Source organism: Gossypium raimondii, chromosome 7 (assembly GCF_025698545.1).
Source record: "Gossypium raimondii isolate GPD5lz chromosome 7, ASM2569854v1, whole genome shotgun sequence".
Classification (NCBI taxonomy): Eukaryota; Viridiplantae; Streptophyta; class Magnoliopsida; order Malvales; family Malvaceae; genus Gossypium; species Gossypium raimondii.
Window position 1 is genome coordinate 21,875,515 of NC_068571.1, and position 22,561 is coordinate 21,898,075.

A 22,561-nucleotide genomic window follows, 5' to 3' on the forward strand; every position below is an offset into this window, starting at 1 on the left:
GAAGATAAAGTAATCACATATGCTTCCAGACAGTTAAAGCCACATGAGAAAAACTATCCGACGCACGACTTAGAGCTGGCTGTCATTGTATTTGCGTTGAAGATTTGAAGACATCACTTGTACAATGAGAAGTGTCGAATATTCACTGACCAAAAAAGTTTGAAATAATTGATGGCTCAGAAAGATTTGAACTTGAGGCAAAGAAGATGGCTAGAGTTGATTAAAGATTATGAGCTAGTGATCGATTATCACCCGGGTAAGGCAAATGTCGTTGCTGATGCCTTGAGTAGAAAGTCTTTATTTACATTTAGAGCTTTGAATACTAGTTTGGCTTTATCATATGACGGTTCTGTTTTAGCTGAGTTGAGAGCTAAACCGATGTTTCTTGAAGAAATCTGTAAAGCTCAAAAAAATGATAGTGAGTTACAAGCTAAAAGAGCTCAATGTGGACAGGTGTAGAGTCTGATTTTCAGATCGGTTCTGATGGTTGTTTGATGTTCAGAAATCAGATATGTGTACAGAAGAATGATGAGATTGTTCGAAAGATTTTACAAGAAGCACATAGCAGTTCTTTGTCTATTCACCTAGGTAGTACAAAGATGTATAATGATTTCAAGAAAATGTACTGGTAGGTAAGAATGAAAAGAGATATTTCAGAATTTGTTTCTAGATGCTTGATTTGTCAGCAGGTAAAGGTCGAACATAAGGTACCTTCAGGTTTATTGCAGCCTCTGTTAGTTCTTGAGTGGAAATGGGGCCGAGTTACCATGGATTTTGTAACAGGGTTGCCGTTGACACCGAGAAAGAAAGATGCAATATGGGTTGATCTAGTCAAAGAAACAGAAGAGAAAGTAAAAGTCATTAGGGATTGCTTGAAAGTAGCTTCGGATAGACATAAATCTTATGCAGATTTGAAAAGAAAAGAGATTGAGTTTCAAGTTGGTGACAGGGTATTTTTGAAAGTATCCCCGTGGAAGAAAATTTTCAGATTTGGCAAGAAACGCAAACTAAGTCCACGTTTCATTAGACCGTTCGAGGTGACTGAAAAAAATTGGGCCCTTAGCATATCGGTTAGCTTTGCCAACTGAATTAGAGAAGATTCATAATGTATTCCATTTGTCTATGTTACGTCGTTACCGTTTCGATCCGTCACATGTGATCTCACCGACAGAGGTTAAGATTCAGCCAGACATGACTTATGTTGAAGAACCGGTAAAGATTTTTGATCGAGAGATTAAGCAACTAAGGAACAAGAGTATTGCACTTGTGAAGGTGTTATGGAATAGACATGGAGTTGATGAGGCTACATGGGAGCCCGAAGAGGCTATGTGAAAACAGTACCCAAATCTCTTCACAAGTAAGATTTTCGATGACGAAAATCCCTAAAGAGGGGAGAAATGTAACATCCTGATTTTGGGTCTAGTCGGAACAGTGGTTTCGGGACCACAAATCTGATGAGGAAAAAATTTTATTTTATTATATTTTTATGGTCTACGATTTCACAGAATGATTTCCAGAAAATTTCGTTCGAAAATTTTGACGTTTGGGCACTCAATTTAGTCAAAAGGACTAAATTGTAAAAAGTGCAAAAGTTGAGTTCTACATGTTAGAGGTGTCCAATTGTTATGAAATTTTAAATTGGATGTCCTTATATGGTAATTAGACCATTGGTTCATTTGGTAGACAAAAATGGACATGGTTAGGCATGTTTCCAAAGTTTTTCATTAAGGGCATTTTGGTCATTTAGTTATTAAAATGAATTAAAAACAAAATTAAAAGCCAATTTTTGTTCATCTTCAACCCCATGGCCGAATTTCACAAGGGTAAACCATGGCTAAGGTTTTTCAAGCTTCCAAGCTCGATTGTAAGTCTGTTCTAGCCCTATTTTTAATGTTCTTTACGTTTTTAGAATCTCGGTAGCTTAATTTAGCTTATTCTAACAATAATTTAACCTAGTGTTCATATTTGGAAAAATATCCATAGGTTAAATATGTTTATTTTTATGTTTTATGGTAGAATATAAAGCTAGAAATTATGTTAAAAAACTTTTGCTAGTCTATTTTAAGTAAAAACGAGTATATTGACATAATCGGCAAAAATACATAATGTTCATAAGTAAGGGTTAGAGTAAGAATTTGATGTTGTCATAGAAGGAAAAAATGTTCAGCATATAATAAAACATAAGCATAAGAGATGAAGTTTAATTTTCGAGCTTTGGGGCAAAAGTGTAATTATATAAAAGTTTAGGGGCAAAATCATAATTTTGTCAAAGTTAGAGTCGAGGACTGTTTTGATGAATGTGGGTATTAAATAAGCTAAATTTGCAATTATAGATCACGAAGAACGAAATCCGAAGCTAGACCAGGGAAAGAAAAAGATTGAGGACTAAAGTGTTATATTTGATCACATTTTTGTACCGAGGTAAGTTTACGGTAAATAAATGCAATATTTTGATCATTATTATTAATGTTGTTATTTTCAGCAATTATGTATTTATTTCATGAAAATATCTAATGTTGACTTAAGTATGAGATGATAGAGAATCAGTGATAAAAGCCCCGTTGAAACATTAGGAATGTATCAAATACAATGTCATGACATTTGGGTAAAGAGATCCCATGTAAGACCATGTCTGAGACATGGCATTGGCATCATTAAGATTATGAGAGGTCCAATGCAAGACCATATCTGGGACATGGCATTGGCACCGAGATGAGAGGTTTCATATAAGACCATGTCTGGGACATGGCGTTGGCACCGAGATGAGAGGTCTTCCGTAAGACCATGTCTGGGACATGGCATGGGCACCGATATGAGAACTCCCATATAAGACCATATATGGGAAATGGCATTGGTAGTACAAGAAACATCCCATGTAAAACCATATTTGGGATATGGCATTGGCAGTACAAGAAACATCCCATGTAAGACCATGTTTGGGATATGGCTTTGGCATGTTATTATCAGAAAAGAGACCTAAGTATCCTTATTATTCCAGTGTGGCTCAACGGGCTAGTAAACAAATTATGTTCCATGAAAGTTCAGGTAAAAGCATAAGGTGAGTTATAAGAGTTAAGAACATATTATGTTATCAATTGAGAACCAACATTTCAGCAAGAGAAGAGTAAGTTATAATCATGAGTTATCTAAGTAAACAAGTGAACGAGTAAGAGATTAAGTAAAGAGGAAATTAGAGATCATGACACTTGAGTATATTTATTTGTGTTAAATGTTGTTATTTATTTGCTTGTAAACTTACTAACCTTTATGCTTACTCCCTTTATTTTCCTTCTTTTATAGTATTGCAAAGCTAATTCAGGGATCTTAAAGACGTCGGAGAACGCTCACACTATCAACAACAACAACTCGGTATTTTATGATGATCAATGTTTGAGCTATGGCATGTATAGGGACTTAGTCATTTTGAATGTATGTCCTTATGATATTGCTAAAGGATGATGTGTAAATATGTGATAATGTTTAGCTATTAAAATGGCTAAGTAAGAATATGTTTGGTATTATGAATGCCTAGGTGATAGTTTATACCTATAAATTATGAAAGAGTAAAAATTTGCAATGAATCAGTTTTGGGACAACAGCAGTGACGTGACTTTGAAAAATCACCAAGGATAGTATAAAATGAATTAGAGAGTGAATGATATATATAATTAAATCTTATAGAGTCTATTTTCATAAAAAAATAACGGTGTGGGTAAAGGAATTTTATTTTCTGAGATATTTGAATTTTAGTAAGACAGGGTCAGAATGGATTCTGAAGTCCCCTGTTCTGACTTTAGAAAACCATTAAAACTTGTAAAAAAATATTTATGAGTTGTAATTTATATTTAGAGATTCCTAATTGAGTCTATTTCTATAGAAACAAGTGAGAATACTATATGAAGTTTGTACAATGAGATAATTGAATTTTAGTGACGAGAGGTCAGGACAGTCCATCAGTGAAACAGGGGAGACTTTAACTAATAAACTGTACTAATTGGCTAAACTAAAAATTCATAAAACTTTATGGTAAAAATATATATGAGTCTAGTTTTAGAGAAAATTTACGGATCTAAATTTTGAGTTTCGTAGCTCGATTTATAATTAATTTAGTAACTGCTGTATAGGTGGACAGCCTTATTATGAACAGTGAAATAACTTTTAAAAGTAAATTTTTATGCCCCGAACTTTTAAGTTAAGTCAAGTAACGCCTCATGCTCGACTCCGGCAATGGTCTCGGGTAAGGGGTGTTACAGTCCCTCCAAACTCTTTCAGCTTTGGGACATCCTCGTAACTAGGTGATGCACTTCACACTCCTTTCCGCACGACTGCTCGACACAAGGCCAGCTCTCTCTTAAGCTCCTCTATTCTTGTGCTCAAAGCTATCATCGTGACCATTGTTTCCTCCTTCAAAGCCTTTACCATGGCTTCAAGAGCATCATTCCTCTCCATCAGCTTCTTCCTTTGGGAATCTAGCAACTCTTGCTCGCTATCCCTTTGGGAAGTGAGACACATGGTCACGAAGTCCCTGGACTGCTCCTTCAAGTCATCTATACTTTCCTCAAGCGCATTGTCTGACTCTTTCACGTCCTCCATGGACTCCCCAAGTTTACCCACGCATTCCTCAACAGCCGACAACATCTCCCTCAAAGACTTTCTAGCCCACCTTTGTTTGAACTCTTCTTTTGACATCCCAACGGTGCTTTTGAACCAATAGCTCAGGTACCACTTGCCACAGGGCTAGATCTTTTGTCTTGCGATCCATGCGGCCTTAGGCGATCCGTTCATCCAAACTCGCCTAAGTCAGCCTTAACTCAAGTGAGAATTCCTTAAGAACTCCTCCAAGGCACCAAGTTGAATAGCAGAAGTGATTTATGCCAAAAGAAGCTACAAAGAACAACAAAAAGAGCGCACACAAAGTGTTTGAGTAAATGCTCTCAATATTCTCTTATTCACAAAGAATAATGAAACAATGAATGGAGTGAGTACAAATGAGGGGGAGGCTCTCTATTTATAGTTGAGCTCCCCTAAAACCGACGATCAAGATACGTTTACATTGACGAACGAGATTAACCATATCCCTTGATTTTAGGGATTTACAAGATATATCATATCAAATCTAATCTAATCTTTACAAGATATGATTCCCTCAATCTTCTAAGCTTAATTACCAAATTAGCCTAAGTTGTCATATCTTCATTATCGGGCAACCAGGCTTTAATTTGACAGGCTTCTCCAACAGCTTTTTGAATCGGGCTAATTCTTGCGGGCCAAATGATCCCCATCTAAACAATAGACCTCCATTGGATGCATTTGGTGCAATGGTCACGAGTTTTGAATTGCGGCCTGTGACACTAGGACAAACATGTACAAGCAATACGAAGAATTACAACAAAATGAACTTTCCTTGTAACCAAACCCTAAAGCACTCTCAGAACCGGGACCAGAGTCTTTTTGTTATTCTCGTATAAGAAACAACGAATTCTCTCCATAGCATTGGCTTCTCTTAGAAAGTCAAACTATTATCCGATTTTGACAACACAAAGGGTAAATAATTAATGACATGCAGAAGAACAAAGAAATCCAAATCCAAGTGGTACGGTACTCTCAATTTACATAATCTGAGAAATACATAAAAGAAGGATAGATGTGTTTTGCAAGGAACAACAGTGTGAATACAAATACCTGTTTTTCCATTTCCTTAGTAATAGAAAACATATCAAATTTGATATTAGTCTTTTGAATGTACAGTACAAATGCTTGCAAGTTACAAATGTCAGTCATCATAAGATCCTGGATTCCCGAATGTTGCACCTGCCATAAACTTGAATGGACAAAATCACATAGACATATGAGGCTTTAAAATCATCTTCAAGGGGACTTACCTTAACAACATCGTTCTTATCACTTCTCAATCTTACTCGATGAACCTAATTCAGAAGTGAACATATGTTAAGGTATATCCATTCGGTTTTTGTAAGCATTATCCTATTTTCGGAACCCGAGAACCCTGCAAAACAGTTAAAAATTATGTAGCTTTAAAACAACAAATGTGTCATATCCTGCTGTATGTTGGAAAGCATGAAGCTTGTTTAATGAAAATGTTCAAATTTCAAAGATTTTATATGTTTAAATACATAAACCTATACCCTTCCCAGCATGCTCATATAAAACTTCAAACCAGGTAAAGAAATGAAAAGTAATACCTATGCGATCGGTGCTGAACCGAGAGGGTTTACATCAAAATTCTCAAAATTTTCACCCATGCTTCGACCAAACTCCTTCTCTAAAACAAGTTGAACAACATCAAATGGTATATTTACCAATAGAAGTATTTAGTACCAAAGTAAAAAAGGAAAATATCAATAAGTAAAACAGGATTTCAAAAGGAACATAAATAAATTTGAACATACAGGTGAAATTTAGTCTTTAATTGAGTTGAAAAAAACACAAAAAGCAAATGTTGTGCAGTTTGCCAATAGCTAAAAACAGTAAAATCAACAAAATGAGCAATCAATAAGAATCAAACAGTACAAAAAAAAGTAAAAACAGACAAACCCATTTAAATTTGAACTGAAAGAACACAAAAGCAAAACTGTAATTTGCAAAGAGCTAAGAACAACAAAATCAACAAAAGGGGCAATCAATAAGAATCAAATAGTACAGAAAAAGTAAAAACAAACAAACCCATTTTAATTGAACTGAAAGAACACAAAAGCGAAGACCGTAGTTTAAAGAACTAAGAACAGCTAAATCAATCAACAAGAATCAAATAGTAAAGAAACTAAAAAAACTAAAACAAAAAAAAAACTCATGTTGTTTATCCCACATTGCTTATTTCTTTTGTGGATCCTTCACAAAACTCACTCGAAGTTGAAACACCTATCATTTCAACAATTACCCAACAATCAAAAACTATCAAATTAACAACAAGAAAAATAATTAAAAGAAGAAGAAGATAAAGAAGGGAACTTATAACCCATATAAATATCAACTGCTCGAACCCATAATTGAAATGAATGATGCCAAGGTCTTAAATGAAGAGAAACCTTGTCTTGAATCGTTTTGAAATCAAAACCAAAAGCTAATGTGTTCTTCAATTGAGTTTGGACTTTTTTCCTTACTGAAGATTTTGCCCTGAATTGAGAAATTTTTACAATCTCGATTCCTACGAAGAAAAGATTGAAAAAATTGGTGAGGGGCAATAGTGTTTAGGGCTTTATAAATGGAGAAAGTAATGAACGTAGAGGCTGTAGTTGAAACTGCAGAAAGGATGACGATGAAAAATGAGGGTAAAAATGAAAAAAAAGTGATCTCTCAGCATTCCTACCGTGCTTTGAATGGCAATTTAGAGGGGGGGCAAAGAATGTTATTCATCCTCTATTCAGTGATGAGCGGGAATAGAAAACTAAATAGCAATTGAACCAAACAAGGGTTTGTGGTGGGCCCATAGAATTGAGTTGTAATGGCTATGCCATTACATTGAACCAAACAGGTTGTGAGTAGTTACGCTCTTTCATGCATATGGGTATCAGATTCCTGAAAATAAGGCATTAATGGAAAGTTTTTAAAAATTACTTGGAAATTGCATTTATTTTACTGGACTTTTTCTCACGGTTAAAGGTTAATGCTGGTTCTGGGTTATGTGTGCCGAACAGCCTTCTAGTTATGGTGAAGGTGGTTCAACTTTATTTGATATCCTAGATAGAAGTACCCATGGCCTAAGGTGTTTTATTTGGTATTACATTTCGTGAAACCAATAGAGCTTCATCTAAATCTGGCATGCCGAGGGGCATAGCTAAGGGCTGGCTCCTTTGGTTAAATGGAGTAATAACAATTTTAGTCCCTTCTAATTACGAAGTATTTAATTTAATCTTATTTAAATAATTTTTTATCCTTTGGCTCCCAATTTTATTTCCACCTCACAATACCCCTGTTCGGGCCTGAAAATGAAAATCTAATATCCCAAGTTTTTTTGTTGATGTCAGGAAAGATGTGCTAAGAACAGTAAAAGGGCTCCATTTGAGAAAAAAATATTAAAAATAAATTAAATTGCAAGTGGGAACGATCCAAATGTCAGCATATTGACCCTATCTTTCGTTAACTTCAAATATGCCGAATTTAGTCCCAACCCACGTTAAGAAGTATCAATTTTAGGCATAAATCAATGACTTTTTAATTAACAACTCCTAAAATAGAAGTTGTGCATATTGTTAAAACCGTTGATTTCATCCAACTTTTTTTAGTCTGCATGTTTAAAAACCTTCTTCTTTCTCCACTTTTTACTCAATAAACGTAAAAATCCCTCTTTTTCTTCAATTTTCCAAAAACCAGAATTTCTTTGTTAATTGTCTCTCCCAACTCCCATTCCTCTTTTGGTTTTTCTCAATCATCTTTTTCTTCTAATTTGTTTCTTAACATTCTTCTTTCTTTTTAGTACTTTCAACCAAATTTATATTGTTAAGAGTTTTATATTCTTTTTTTTTTGTGTGTGTGTGTGATGGAAGGAATGGATCCAACGGAGCTTCGTCGAATGTTTCAAATGTTCGACAAGAATGGAGATGGAAAGATCACCAACAAAGAGCTTAGTGAATCGTTAGAAAATTTGGGTATCTTTATCCCAGAAAAAGAACTTACTCAAATGATCGAAAAAATCGACGTCAATGGTGACGGTTATGTGGACATTGACGAATTCGGAGCACTGTATCAAACTATAATGCATGAGAGAGACGAAGAAGAGGACATGAAGGAAGCCTTTAACGTTTTTGATCAAAACGGAGACGGATTCATCACGGTGGAGGAGTTGAGGTCGGTTTTGTCATCCTTGGGGCTGAAGCAAGGGAGAACCATAGAGGATTGCAAGAGGATGATAAAGAAAGTGGATGCAGATGGTGATGGTATGGTTAACTTCAAAGAGTTCAAGCAGATGATGAAAGGTGGTGGCTTTGCTGCTTTGAGTTCAAGTTAATAGAGATTTGAAAGAAAAAGAAAAACACCAAAGATGTTCGAAAAGATGAGGAAGCCTAGCTTGGATTCTCATGCATCATCTTATTGTAAAAAATTTGCGATGTTCTCTCCCTATCATTATTAGTTTGATTTTATGATTTCTAAATTATTATTTAATTTATTGAATGCTCCATTTGAGTGATTGGTAAGAGTTGTTTGTTTTTTTTCTTCTCATCTTAGTATCCATGTTTCCCTTATCAACCATCCAAATGAAGCATAAAAGATTAAAGAGATATCACATGTTTCCCTTTACTTAAGATATTTTGGGAAATTGTCAGATAGTGAATCAAATATGAAGGGGAAGGGCCAAATTAACTTCTGTTTGCATTAGTAAAATCACCATTGGATGAATTTAAACAAAGGGTGGAATAAGGGATTGTACAATGTTTTAGACATTTTTTACTTAGCAAGAAGATAGACTAAACATATCTGCAATCTGAATCTTCCAGCCGTTCCTCTTCCAGTTCACTTATGTTCTTGACCATATCTTGAACCTTTTTTGACAATTGATCTGTATGTTCCTCAACAAATTTCAATATCGTGCGTAACTGTTCCTGGTAAGCTGCGCATCGCCGCTTACATTTTTGTTTCTCGTTGTTCAGCTCTTGTGTCAGTTCTCGTATTCTCTGATCCTTCTCATCCTAGGGAAAAAAATCATTGTAGGTGAAAATCAGAGGTAAAAAGGAGGTAGTTGCACCAACGGAGCATTTCCTTGTTTACATGTTTATTCTGAAATGATTACGAACAAAAGCTGAAAGGGTGATGGCTTACCAACCCTGATCCACAATTTCCGGCATCTTATTTGTTTAGTATACTGAATGTGATAGCAAGATCTAGTAAGCTAATCTCAAGTTCACCTTGATATTTACAATTAAAAGGGATAGAAAATGTACCTCAGTGATCAAATTTTTGGTGGACCCTCGCCATGGCACTTTTCCAGGTGACATTAATGAATGATTATGCTCCTTTACAAATTTGGTAACAACCCATTTTACACCATCCCTTAAAGCCAACCTCAGCATTGCAGGGCAGCCTTCTCGGGTGATAGGTGGGGGAGGAAGAACCCTGTCTTTTCTATACATATATTTCTTTTCACGGAAACCTTCTTTCGAACAAACAAAATCTTGACCAATTACACTATTGTTTATCCGTGAACGTCGATTATGATGGATTCGTACAGTAAAACCAATGTGTCTGCCATAAGCAATATAAAATTCCCTTGCAGCATCTCTTGACTTGAACTCCATGCCAATATAGGGCTCTGCAGCATTGCGTAAAAAAGGTAAACCCTCACTAGACTCTTCTATAATCTTGTCAACTTCTCCCAAGCATAAATCTATGTTGTCTGAAATCCCATGATCAACCAATTCTTGTTCATCAAAGTTTTCGACTTGCAAACACCTTACACTTTCATCTGAATCTATCCCTTGACTAGATGCGTTCTCCATTATGTTCTTTCTCAAGCAAATAGTTCATTTATCAGCTGGCCAGAGGCAAGAATCGCCAAATAACTTCATTTTTCTAATTTCTTCCACGCAACATTTGCATCTACCTGCAATTGAAAAGAAAAGCAGACAGATAAGTGATAAAAATAATAAGCAAAAGAAGAATCATCATGGGAATTTAGTGACTATAATTCAACTCAAATAAGCGGAAACATGAACCCTCGTTTTAATATATTATACATAGTATAATGGACTACCAGGGGCCTTAAATTCTCTCAAGACCAAAGATGCATTCATGCAGAATTTCACCTCCATTCATTAATAGTAACAAAAGTGCCAATACCAGCTAAACTAAATGCCATACAATTTGCTCGGAAAGATCAAACTTAGCTCCTATTTCGATATCCCAATAACCAATACAAGCCACACTCAACATAAAAGTTCTATTTCTTACTCAATGGAAGAACAACAATCAGTTTACCAACATGAAACCAAGTAATCAAAAGGAGTTTTCCCAAGTCTTGACGATTACTGGACAATAAGCAAAGATCTTCTTAAAACAGAAACATTTCTAAGCACAGTTGCAAAGTCATTTAATTCAGCTCATAACCCTACTTTCAGAAAGCAAAGAATTAGCTGTAATTCTAACCTAAGCTCGTTCATAAATGATCTCTGGCATTTATTATCCAAAGATTCATCAATTCATTTTCCTAGTCAAACCCTTTTTTTTTACATGTAAGCATCCGATTTACATCAAATTCCACAGCAGAAAAAAGTATCCCATTTTATAATCGTTTTGCCAAAAAATACAAAATTAACTTCCTTTTTCACCGATGGAAAAAAGAAAAACCGAGCAACTATCAGACAATAAATTACCATAAAAACATTGAATTTACTAAAATAAAGAAAGAAAAACACAAATTAAATATTATAAATCCACAAATCCTCAGTAAATAGACATAAATAATTTAAATAGCAAGAAACAATAACGGCAAACAAAAGTGAAAAATCAACTCTTACATGAAGTAATTGGAATGACGTTGTATAAGCGAAACCAATGTGACGCTGCCAAAGTTCATAGATTTTCCTCCTTCGGGTTTACAGGGAACCAAATGGTAATTAAATTTTTTTTTTAAATCCAAAGAGAAAAAATGATGGTTTAAGATGATTATTTACCAACTACGAAGGAAAAGGAAAGAAAGAAACGCTGGGATATTTTTTTGGCCAATAAGAAACCCTTGGCAATGAAAAGCTTGGAATTTGCTAGGGCTCAGGTGAGGCGTACGGTAGAGCTTGATGGAGGGGAGCCGTATCTTATCACATCTTGTGTACCATCCTCATTTTGGAAAGTAAACTTTAAACGACACCGCTTCATCCCCTTTTTTATTTTAATGCTTCAATTTTTCCTTTTATGTTAGCTTAAATTACCAAAACTAGTTTGGATACTGTATGAGCTAATTATATGTATAAATTAAAATAATATTTAATTATTTTGTAATTTTTATAAGGATGATTTAAATAGATATTAGTCTTTTATAAATAATATAAAATTACTTAAATTTTATTTCAAATATAATTATTTGTATAATAATTTAAATACGTTTTATATAGATTTTAAATTTAAATTAGTTTTTGAAAAAATTATTAAAAATTATAAATATAAAAGAGTTTTAAATAATTGGAAAATAAGATATTAATAGTTTTAAATTGTCTATTCATTTTTAATTTAATTTAAAGTGTTTATGGTAAGTTTTCATTTATTTTCATACATTTCTACTTTTATTTTGTAAAATTTTAACAATATTAATTATAAATTAGACTCTTAAGTTTTTTTTTAAACAAAAACTCTTAAACAATTTAGTAAAGACTAATAAATAATTTAACATAAGTTATAATTTCCATATGTTTGCAATAATTATCAACGGTAAGCATTTTAATCAATTATTTAATAATAAGTTGATTTCTCATAATTTCAAATAATTAAAGTTTTAAGTTTTGTGAATATTAATTTAAATAAATGAAATTACAATAGGTCACCAATACATATTAAAACTAATAGTTTATTAAAATAGTATTTATATTTTTGAGGTAAATTTGTAATGATATAAGAATTTGGTTGTATGTATCAATTCAATTTATAATATTTCAACAATGCTAATATTTAGAAAATAATAACAAACTAATATAAATATTTAATTTTAAAATTATGATTTTGTATTATGATAAGTATATAAATAAAATTATTATTTAAAATAAAGGTGAATTAATATAAACTCATATTAGTTTCACATTAACCATGAATATTTAATATTTAATATTTAATATTTAATATTTAAAAGTCTATTTTAAGAAAAAAATCCTATGTAAATTTATATTCACCTGTGCATTTTTAATTTAATATACCAAACAACAACACAGGTTAATTGGCATGGGTCTGGATTTAAAAAAATTGGCGAGCAAATAAATAATCGAAAAAATTTACAGCACAGTTTCTCAAGTTATGACGTGGTTGTCTTTAGCCTCTTGCATCACAGTTAATAGCCACTCTAATAGATTATGCATGGAATATGTATTAATATTATCAATTAAAATAATTGAGTTTAATTATAATATTGGGTTTTAGAGTTTACGCATAATTATTTTCTGTATTAAATTAAATATAATAAAATAAAATTGATGTAAAAAATATTTATACCATAAAGACGATTGTATCGTTATCTTCAACGCATGTATGACTAATGGTTTGGAAATTTTATTTATAAAAATTTTTGTAATGTTTGAGTAAACAAGGTGGGTAATGATATAGTTAGGGATTATGATTTATGATATGGTGAGAAACATTACGTAATTTAGTCCATAAAATCAATTAATAAGGAATATTTATTTTATTGTGATTTATTGCTACTAAAATCATGCCTAATATAATATTTATTTTATTCGGATTATGATATTAAATTAAATATTATTATTTGAGTTTAATATTTTCACAAGTAAAATAAAAAGATAATTATATAAATATACAAAAAAATTAAGCTTTCACTATCATGTGATCATAATCCTTGAATCAAAAGAAAACTTTTATTAGCATATTAAGTAGAACTGGAGAAGTTTTTTTTTTTCTTTTGGGGTTTTACAAATTTATAGGCGAGGAATATCTCTATTTTAAAATTTAAAAGGTTTGGTTTGAAAGTTTGAGGATCAAATTGATAGAATTTGTAAATGTGAAGGATTAAATTTATTTAATTATATAGAATTAGGATTAAATTGATAGAATATATAAGTATTGAAGACTAAATGTGTTATTATACTAGTTTAAAAATGTCACACTATTATTTCTGTTATCAATTTAGCGGTGGGAGATCAAAACAATAACAAATTCAAAGTTTAGTACCTAAATTAAAAATCTATAAAGTTAAGTGGCCAAAACAAGAACACGGACATGGTTAGGTGATTATTTCTATAATTTAACCTAAATTTTTTAATAATAATTCAAAAATAAAATATTAAAAGATAAAATATTTATTAAAAGAATAAAACATAAAAATGAACCTTAGCATAAATAAAAATATTTGTTTTTTTTTCAATTTTATTGATTTGAAACAAATTTAACTATTCAGAATTATATGGCACAGGTTGAATCATTAATTTCTAAATTTAATTCTGACAATCATGCTTGTGTCCTATAATTTCTTTATATAGGAGCGATATGATATTTTATAATTTCTTTTAAATTTAAGTAAATTGTACTAGAAGGTTGTCATTCTAAATTAATCCTTAAACTTTAAAACATTTCAAAGTTGTGTCTTTACATTATTAAAACCGTTAAGTCAACTGTTAAATAACACATGTAACATAACGAGTGAATTAAAACATTTTAATAGTTTGAACCTAATTTATAACTTAATTATATAATGGAATTGAATTTTATAATCAATGTATCCATAAAAGCTAATCAAAACAAGCTCTTCTATTTTAATTCTACAAGATTCATATCTCCTGTAACACCCCTTAACCCCAAACCGTTGCCGAAATAGGGTTACTAGGCATTACCGGATATCTCAGATAATTTACAAATAATTCTTAAATAAATAACAAACATGTTATAAAATGATTATAAATTCATATAAATTTATGCTAATTGGCTTCATTCTTTTTTTTTTAATTTCGACAGTATTTCTGCTTATTTTTACATAAAACCCCCTGCAAACTTAAAACTAAAAACAAACCAATACCAATATTTCAATCAATGATTTTATACTTTAAAACACTACTAAATCATGCTTAATAAATTGGTTTACTACTTTAATTATAAAAGGTTAAAGTTAACATGTAAAAAAAACTAATTCATATCTTTCATTTCATTTCAAGATTTAATACTAAGTTTACTAATTTATAACTTTTAAACTTTATTTATCATCCAAAAGATTATAACCATTTATTTACAACCAAGATCATTTAGCATATATATTTACATATGTATATATATACGACTCGTGTACAATCACCTAGTACGTGCCACTTAAACAAAAGGAAGAAATACATCACCAAAAATTTCTTGATGGAGTCGGGATCTTTCTGGATGCTGAACTGGACCTTGAACTCTAATGACCTGCGTACGGAAACAACCGTACGCTGAGTATTTCATACTCAGTGGTATTACCATAATTCAAATTATAATATTAATAAACATGTAATGCATAAAATCATACATACAAATTTAAACTCAAATTTCATATTTCCACAATAACAATTCATCAATTAATATCATATATCCACAATTTGGAACTTGGACACATCATGAACCTTAGATTCATTCCTCAATCTCATATCACATTTCAATTCACAGTTCGACTTTTCATTTCATTTCATTTCAATAGTTCGATTTAACAACTCATTCAGTTTATCATTTTATTATTTACCCTATTAACAAAACTTAGACTTTGGCTGATACACGGATCCAACCAAACACTCCAGTATGGCACCCAGTGCCTCATCGGATAGTTCGAAGCAATAGTTGACACCCAGTGTCTCATCGGCAAAGCCGAAAAAAGTTGGTACTCAGTACCTCATCGAATCTATCCGAAGAAATATAGTGACTCCCAATGTCTCATCGACTTGAGGTCGAAGTATCCCTGAACTTTTCCAATCCTATGGCATGCCAACTATATCTGACTCAGCCTGACTAGATAATAGGTTCTCCAAATTCACATTTCAATTCAATTTCACTTTTTCACTTTCAATCACAATTCAATTCAAAATTCACTTTTCCATTTTTCAAGTCAATATTCAATTCAATTCTACACATATATTCATCATTCAATTGAATTTCTTTCAACTTAATAATAATACTTACCATATATTTCACTTACCATACATATAAATTTAAATATAGCATTTAATAATAAATAATTTGAATTATAATAATACAAACTGTAAATCTCCTGTTTTAGTCCTCGATAACTTTCTCATTTCCTTTCGATGTCGATGCCTCGAGTTCTTTGTTAGCTACGAAAATGATAATTATTTTCACAATTAATTACAACATTAAATTATAAAAATAATAATAATAACAATTAAATTTTATTCAATTCCTACTTATTCCCAATTTAATCCTACTAAGTTTACTTACTTTTCTAACTTAATTCATACTTCTTTTCTACTTAATTCTTTGCCATATTTAACTCAACTATTCAATATTCATAATAAAACCCTAATTTAAAACTTCTTACAACTTAATCCCAAATATGTAAAACTTATAACCTAGTTTACAATTTAATCCTTTTATCAATTCTAACTAGAAATTCTATCAACCAAACCCTTAATTTAACAATTTGTTCAACATGAATCATGTTCAAAAATCTAAGAACTTACAAAATTTTACCTTAATTTCAATAAAACTTTGTTCTAAGACTTCTAAAACATCAAAATTAAAAGAAAAGGACTTGATTGACTTACCTTTAAAGCTTTAAAACTTTAAACCCTAGTTTTTCCTTCCTTTTTCTTTTTCTTTCTTTCTCCCCTGTTTCTTCTCTGTTTCGTCCCTTGCCTGTTCTGTTTCTTTCTTTCTTTTATTTCATTTGCTTTCTTTTCTTTTCTTTTCTTTTATTTACTTTATGTTATAATAATATAATATATTTTATTCTAAATATCTATTAAATATTTAATCATATATTCACATTTGTTCACCATAAATACCATACAATTGTCACTACTTAATTTGTTTATCAAATAAAAATCTCATAATATAATTATTTAATTACTAATTATCTTTTACTTAATTTTCAAGTAAATAAATAAATGTAATACAGTTGTATTTTATTGTTACCATACACTTGGCAAAATCATAATTTATTATTAACCAAAATCTTATACTAATTATTTAATTATTAAATATCTTTTAATTTAATAATAATAAATAATAAATAATAAATATCTTATGCTTAATTAATAAGTAAATTAAATCTATAAACTACAAATATATACCTATTTTAATTACATATTTATTATTTTATCACCATCCATTTGTCAAAATCATAACTTATTTATCATATAAAAATCTTATAATATAGTTATTTTGAATTGATTTAATATAATTTATAACTTAACAAAAATCTTATATTTTTTTTAATGTTTGCCACCTCATATTCCAAGTATGGCTTAATTGCCATTTTGGTCCCTTTATACTTTCTTTTAATCTGTAAGTAAACTTTTACCCTTTACTCTATTTAATTCTTTTTCCTAATTATTCTTAGTTAGACTAAATTCACCTAATTAATACCTAATTAAGCACTCAGCTAAACTCATAATTACTTCTAATAATTATTTATGACTTAGTTTATTAAGACGGAGGCCCGATAATGTACTTTTCCGACGCCCGTGAATTTTGGGTCATTACGTCTCCTACTTGATTGGATGATGAATTTGATAAATTGTGAATGTCATTAATTTGATTTTAATGTTGAAATTTTATTTATGATTTCTTACTAGAGAAGGCACCTACACGGTTAGTGCTCAGATGATTTTACTGAAAAATATTTTTCGTTATTTGGTAATCTTTTAAGAATAAATTTTAAATATTTTTTAGATAAATAAATTCAACATAAATTATATTTGTTATAAAATATTATATTGACAATCAAAATTTATTTATATGAATTAATATCTTATATAAACTTAATAATAACAAGTGCTTAATTTTAAGAGATAAATGAAGTTAAGAATGATTTAAATAAATATTCATATTTATATTATTAAAATATTCATATCTTATTCCATAAAGTATTTATTATTAAATATTTATAAATTGTAATAATACAAATATTTTCAATAAAATTTTAAAAATACAATTTAAAATTAAAAATAATTATTAATGTTAAAATTTGTTTGTAAAATAAAATTATAATATTAAATAATTTATTAAAATAATAAATTATATAAATATATATGTTTAATAATATTAAAATTATAAATTAATTTTTATGTAAAATTTTTAAAGCTATATAAAATTTAAATTTTATAAAGGCTCTTCTGGAGAAAACGATTTAAAGAAGTTAATTAGCTTGTTTTCTATGGAGTCCTAAGTTTTTTTGATTTACCAAACTTTTTCTAAGGAAAAATAATTTACCGCAAAATTCTCTCTAAATAATTTTCCATAAAATAAAAACAATATTAAAATATGGCAGAATTTTATTACACATAAGGTGACATCGGTTTGGTTTTGATTAGGATTTTAGATCTTTTGAACCGACAATTATAGTTCGATTTAATTTTTAAATTTATTTTAATAAAATAAGCTTAGTTTTATGATTTTTTAATATTATTTAACAAAATTTTTAATTTTTATAAATGTTTCTAAAAGCAATAGTTTTTAAAATTTTTAAAATTACTTTAACTATTTTAAATATAAAATATTTATTTTGATATCATATAAAATATAGAATTAATTATATAATAAATAAAAAAATTCAATTCAAATTTATATTTTGTAAACTGATTGGGTTTTATTTTGGATTTGGTGGGTTATTTCTCTACCCCTAACTGCACACATGGAAATCTATTGTGAATATTGTTTCAAAAAAAAAAAGGAAATCTATTGTGAATAGAAGGCTTCCATCTCGATCCCCTCGCTCCGCACCAAAGCTGATCGTTTCTGCTTATAAATTTAAACCCAAAATTCTCCTCCTCCTACTACGCCATGCCCTGCTCTTCACTGGATTCCAACTTGGATCTTCAATCTAGTAAGTCCTTCCTTTTTTTTTCTTTATATATATTACATATATTTCAAATTTAAAGAACCTAATAAAAACTGAATCAAGAAGTTTGATTAACAGTTTATAATTTCTTTTTTTCTTAAAAAAAAAAACAACAACAACTTTATCAGTGGGTGAAAATGCTTCCATGGAAGAACCCGAAGCTGAACCAATACAAAATTCAGACGGAAAAGAGTTTGTTTCCGTTGAAGGAACTTCCGATGAGGAACCGTATGTCGGGAAGGAATTCGAATCGGAAGAAGCAGCCAAAGTGTTCTACGACGCCTACGCCACTCGTGTGGGATTCATCATGCGCGTGGATGCATTTCGCCGCTCAATGCGTGACGGCAAAGTGGTTTGGCGTCGACTGGTCTGTAACAAAGAAGGGTTCCGGAAGCTAAGGCCTCGTAGAAGTGAAAATCGAAAGCCTAGAGCGATTACCAGAGAAGGGTGTAAAGCCATGATTGTGGTAAAGAAAGAAAAGACAGGGAAATGGGTTGTTACCAGGTTTGTTAAGGAACATAATCATCAGCTGGTTCCTATTCCCGTCAATGGTCGCCGAAGCATGCTTTTGTCGCAAACGCCGGTAATTTCTTTCCCTCCCTATGATTTGCCTTTATAACAAGTGGATTCTCTAAATGAATTTAACTGATTTATATAAATTTATAGCTACTTGGTTAACTTAAGAATCTGTGGGTTTTTATAGCAGTCTGAAATTGAACCGTAATATGGTGACTGCTAATGTGTTGCAGTCTATTGGAGGAGTTTAAGGTTTGCAAAGTCTCGAGTACAGTTTATGGCTCAATTCTAGAATCGGCGAAAAGTATTTAAAGATTAATTACATAAGTTGGTTGAATATGATCCCATGCCTTTAAAGAATTAGTACAAGAATTCATATTTGATAATTTAAGTTACAAGAATTCAAACAGGCAATGACTTCTTAGTTCTTACAAATAGAACAACTAAGTACCAGTTAGAAGAAAGTATGCATTCTTCCAAGTAAGAATGAGCTATATTCAATCGTAGTCCTGATTTGAGCTTTGGAGCATTAGTAAATGGTCTTTCACTGTCTCTATAAAGTTTGAAGAGTACGCCTCTGGTTGTTCTTAGGCCTTCCAAATTGGGTCACCTTGCGTTCGAGTGAAGTTGGCATAGAGAAAAGTTCCTTCATGGGTAGGCTCATAAAGGCAAATATGCAGATTGATCACGGAATAGTTCAGAGCTCATTTCCATAAGCAAAAGTTTTCTGTGGTTTCACAGATAATTATGATCTCAACAACAGAACTAGCTTTTGATGACTGACCTAAAGATATTGTTGCAATGTCCAGAACAAGAAAGATTTTTCAAAGCACTAAACGATGGAGGTAGATGTGTGAAGCTAGATATTCCTTAAACTGGTAGCTATGTGACTAAAAAGTATGGTACAACCCTTGATTTATAATGGGTGAAATTGTGTTTCTGAAAATTTTGTTATATTAATTAATATTTGATTGGTTACGACTCCTGAGTGAGACTTATAGTTAAGATTCAGGCTGAAGTTGTGCAACCCCATGCAGTCTGTAAGCTTCCTTTAATCAAATGGGCTGAGTGGGTAAGATGCTAGTGTTGAACCACCTGCTTGAGAGTTCAGACTGGATCCCCTCCAGTTGTTTGCCATATTTGTTCACCCAAACCTGACCTCAGGCTGTTGCTCATACCTTGAAGCCACTTGGTATGTTCATAAAATTGTATCTCTAATATGTGTTCCTCAAATCAAACAAAGCTAGAAATTCAGCTTCTACTGCTTCTGAGTGAGTCTTAACATGCAAAACCTGTTTTATTAGTCTGATTAATTATTTGATTGATATGCTAATCTTTTGCTGATTGAGTTTCTATGCATCCATTTCAAATATCTTTGTCCCTTTATGTACAAAAGCTAGAACTTCAGACTTGGAAAATGGTCATGGTAATCTCCTTGTTTTAAAGTTGTTTCAATGTTTGATTTCTTTTTGCCATTGTGGAAAAATAACCACGCCACTCTTGTTTCTCATCTCTCTCCCATACACAACCCAATAGGATGAGAAAGATGTAAAGATTCGAGAATTGACGGCTGAGTTACAACGGGAACGAAAGCGTTCTGCAGCAATTCAAGAGCAGCTTGACATGGTATTAAGAGAAATGGAAGAGCATTCTAATCACCTATCAAGGAACATTGATGATATTGTTCAAAGTTTGAGGGAAATCGAGTCGAATCCAGTTGCACTTTTTAAGAGGCAATAGTTCTAGTAAACTGTAAAATTTTTTACATACTTTCCACTCTCGAAAAGAGTGGCTTGTAATCTATTTTGTTCTTTTTCCTGGTGTTTTTCTTACACAATCTAGATTGAGGTGAGCAACTGTGTACTTAAAAGAAGATGAACTATTAAAATTTTGCTATATTTATTATAATGTAAACAAACTCTAATTCTGTGCAAGTTCTTCAGTCCTCACGTGCAAGGGGGCATTTTGTTTTCTGACATTTTCCATGACTAAGAAAATAGATTTTTAAAAAAATGCTAAATAAACCATAGAACTTCATTAGAAAGGGAAAATAAGTTTTCAATCCTTTATTTCATAATAAATTAATAATATTATTTTTATGTCCAATGAGTGTTAGTTCGATTCATATCAATATTGTTGTTAATGTAGGAGGACGTGAGTTCGAATGTGTTAAAGTGGGTTATACTCCTATTTAAGCATTGAGGAGAGTTTATGAGTTTAAATTAAAAAAAACATTAATTTTATTATAATAATAACAACCTTTCAAACACAATTAAAGTCGAGCTTCAAGAAATTGAAGGAAAATGAGAAATTGTTGAGAAAATGTGATAGATTGAAAATTAAAAAAATAAATTTTGAAAAATTAAAGTGAAAGTATGTTTTGTTGTCTTACCTATAAAGCTTTTTATGTTTTTCTTTTAAGAGTGTATGTTCTTGTAATGCTTTTGTGCATTTTTGTTGTCTTGTGTAGTGTTATATTTTTTTTCTAATAGATGTCTTTATCCTAGATAAAAAGTCCCTTATCTCAAGACATAACACTGAGATTTGATAGTTGAGCTTGGATTTGAATTCCTAACTCTAAATTTGACTTTTCTTAACTTCGTATAATGATGAATTTGAAACTTAGACATTACAATTGAATAATTGCGAGTATGATTGATGATTAAATTGGTTTGAATGATAATTATGATTTAAATTTTATGATTCTATAATGAGATAGCCTAAGTTGCTTCGACAACGTAATGTAACATCATTTATTCGGATCCGACGATCATTGTATTTCTGGGTCATGTTATATCAATCAAGGAGGTTCATGTAGATTCCAAGAAAATTAAAGCTATTTTGTAATAGAAATCGCTGAGAAATGTGATAGAAGTTCGAAGTTTTTTGGGTTTAGCTGGTTATTATAGAAGATTTGTAAGCGAATCCTCCAAAATAGCATTGCGTATGACGAAACTCCTACAAAATAATGTGCCATTTGTGTGGAATGACCAGTGCCAGGAGAGTTTTTAGAAACTGAAAACGAAGTTGGAGGGAGCACTGATTTTGAATCTACCTGAATTGGGAAATGAATTTGTAGTATTCAGTGATACTGCTTTTAGTGGTTTGGGTTGTGTATTCATGCAAGATGACAAGATGATTGCATATGTGTCTCGACAGGTAAAGCCGTGTGAACGCAATTATCTGACGCATGATTTGGAGTTAGCCGCCGTGTTATTTTCTCTTAAAATTTGGAGGCATTACTTGTATAATGAAAAATGCTACATCTATACTGACCATAAAAGTCTCAAATACCTCTTTAACCAAAAGGAGTTGAATTTGAAACAACCTCACTAGATACAATTT

General features: G+C 31.2%; 3 protein-coding genes and 1 long non-coding RNA gene across 12 annotated transcripts; 2 read left to right on the top strand and 2 right to left on the bottom strand.

Annotated features, from left to right (window-relative positions):
• Window positions 1-4,060: 4,060 nt before the first annotated feature.
• Window positions 4,061-7,602, bottom strand: LOC105784675 (uncharacterized). Of its 7 annotated transcripts, none has more exons than XR_008197875.1 (3): window positions 6,204-7,507; window positions 5,683-6,007; window positions 4,061-4,884 (listed from the first exon to the last, which is right to left on the bottom strand). It is a non-coding gene; the product is annotated as an uncharacterized LOC105784675 (long non-coding RNA). The 7 variants fall into 7 exon arrangements; XR_008197873.1 differs by lacking the exon at window positions 4,061-4,884 and having other exon boundaries at window positions 4,920-6,007; window positions 6,204-6,879; window positions 7,047-7,557; XR_008197870.1 differs by lacking the exon at window positions 4,061-4,884 and having other exon boundaries at window positions 4,920-6,007; window positions 6,204-7,165; window positions 7,328-7,549.
• Window positions 7,603-8,003: 401 nt separating this feature from the next.
• On the top strand, window positions 8,004-9,124 carry LOC105784674 (calmodulin-like protein 3). Its single transcript, XM_012610580.2, has one exon. The coding sequence runs from the start codon at window positions 8,498-8,500 to the stop codon at window positions 8,963-8,965; it is 468 nt and encodes a 155-aa protein (XP_012466034.1). The 5' UTR covers window positions 8,004-8,497; the 3' UTR covers window positions 8,966-9,124.
• A 172-nt stretch (window positions 9,125-9,296) lies between these two features.
• Window positions 9,297-11,746, bottom strand: LOC105784672 (protein FAR1-RELATED SEQUENCE 5). 2 transcript variants are annotated; one of them, XM_052633569.1, is made up of 4 exons: window positions 11,469-11,746; window positions 9,897-10,555; window positions 9,775-9,817; window positions 9,522-9,644 (listed from the first exon to the last, which is right to left on the bottom strand). In XM_052633569.1, the coding sequence occupies exons 2-4, from the start codon at window positions 10,449-10,451 to the stop codon at window positions 9,640-9,642; spliced, it is 603 nt and encodes a 200-aa protein (XP_052489529.1). In that variant the 5' UTR covers window positions 10,452-10,555; window positions 11,469-11,746; the 3' UTR covers window positions 9,522-9,639. The 2 variants fall into 2 exon arrangements, with proteins under 2 accessions (XP_012466031.1, XP_052489529.1); XM_012610577.2 differs by lacking the exon at window positions 9,775-9,817 and having other exon boundaries at window positions 9,297-9,644; window positions 11,469-11,741.
• Window positions 11,747-18,484: 6,738 nt separating this feature from the next.
• Window positions 18,485-21,150, top strand: LOC105784673 (protein FAR1-RELATED SEQUENCE 12). Of its 2 annotated transcripts, XM_052634077.1 has the most exons (4): window positions 18,485-18,685; window positions 18,829-19,283; window positions 20,613-20,642; window positions 20,753-21,150. In XM_052634077.1, the coding sequence occupies exons 1-4, from the start codon at window positions 18,643-18,645 to the stop codon at window positions 20,954-20,956; spliced, it is 732 nt and encodes a 243-aa protein (XP_052490037.1). In that variant the 5' UTR covers window positions 18,485-18,642; the 3' UTR covers window positions 20,957-21,150. The 2 variants fall into 2 exon arrangements, with proteins under 2 accessions (XP_052490037.1, XP_052490038.1); XM_052634078.1 differs by lacking the exon at window positions 20,613-20,642 and having other exon boundaries at window positions 18,493-18,685.
• Window positions 21,151-22,561: the final 1,411 nt, after the last annotated feature.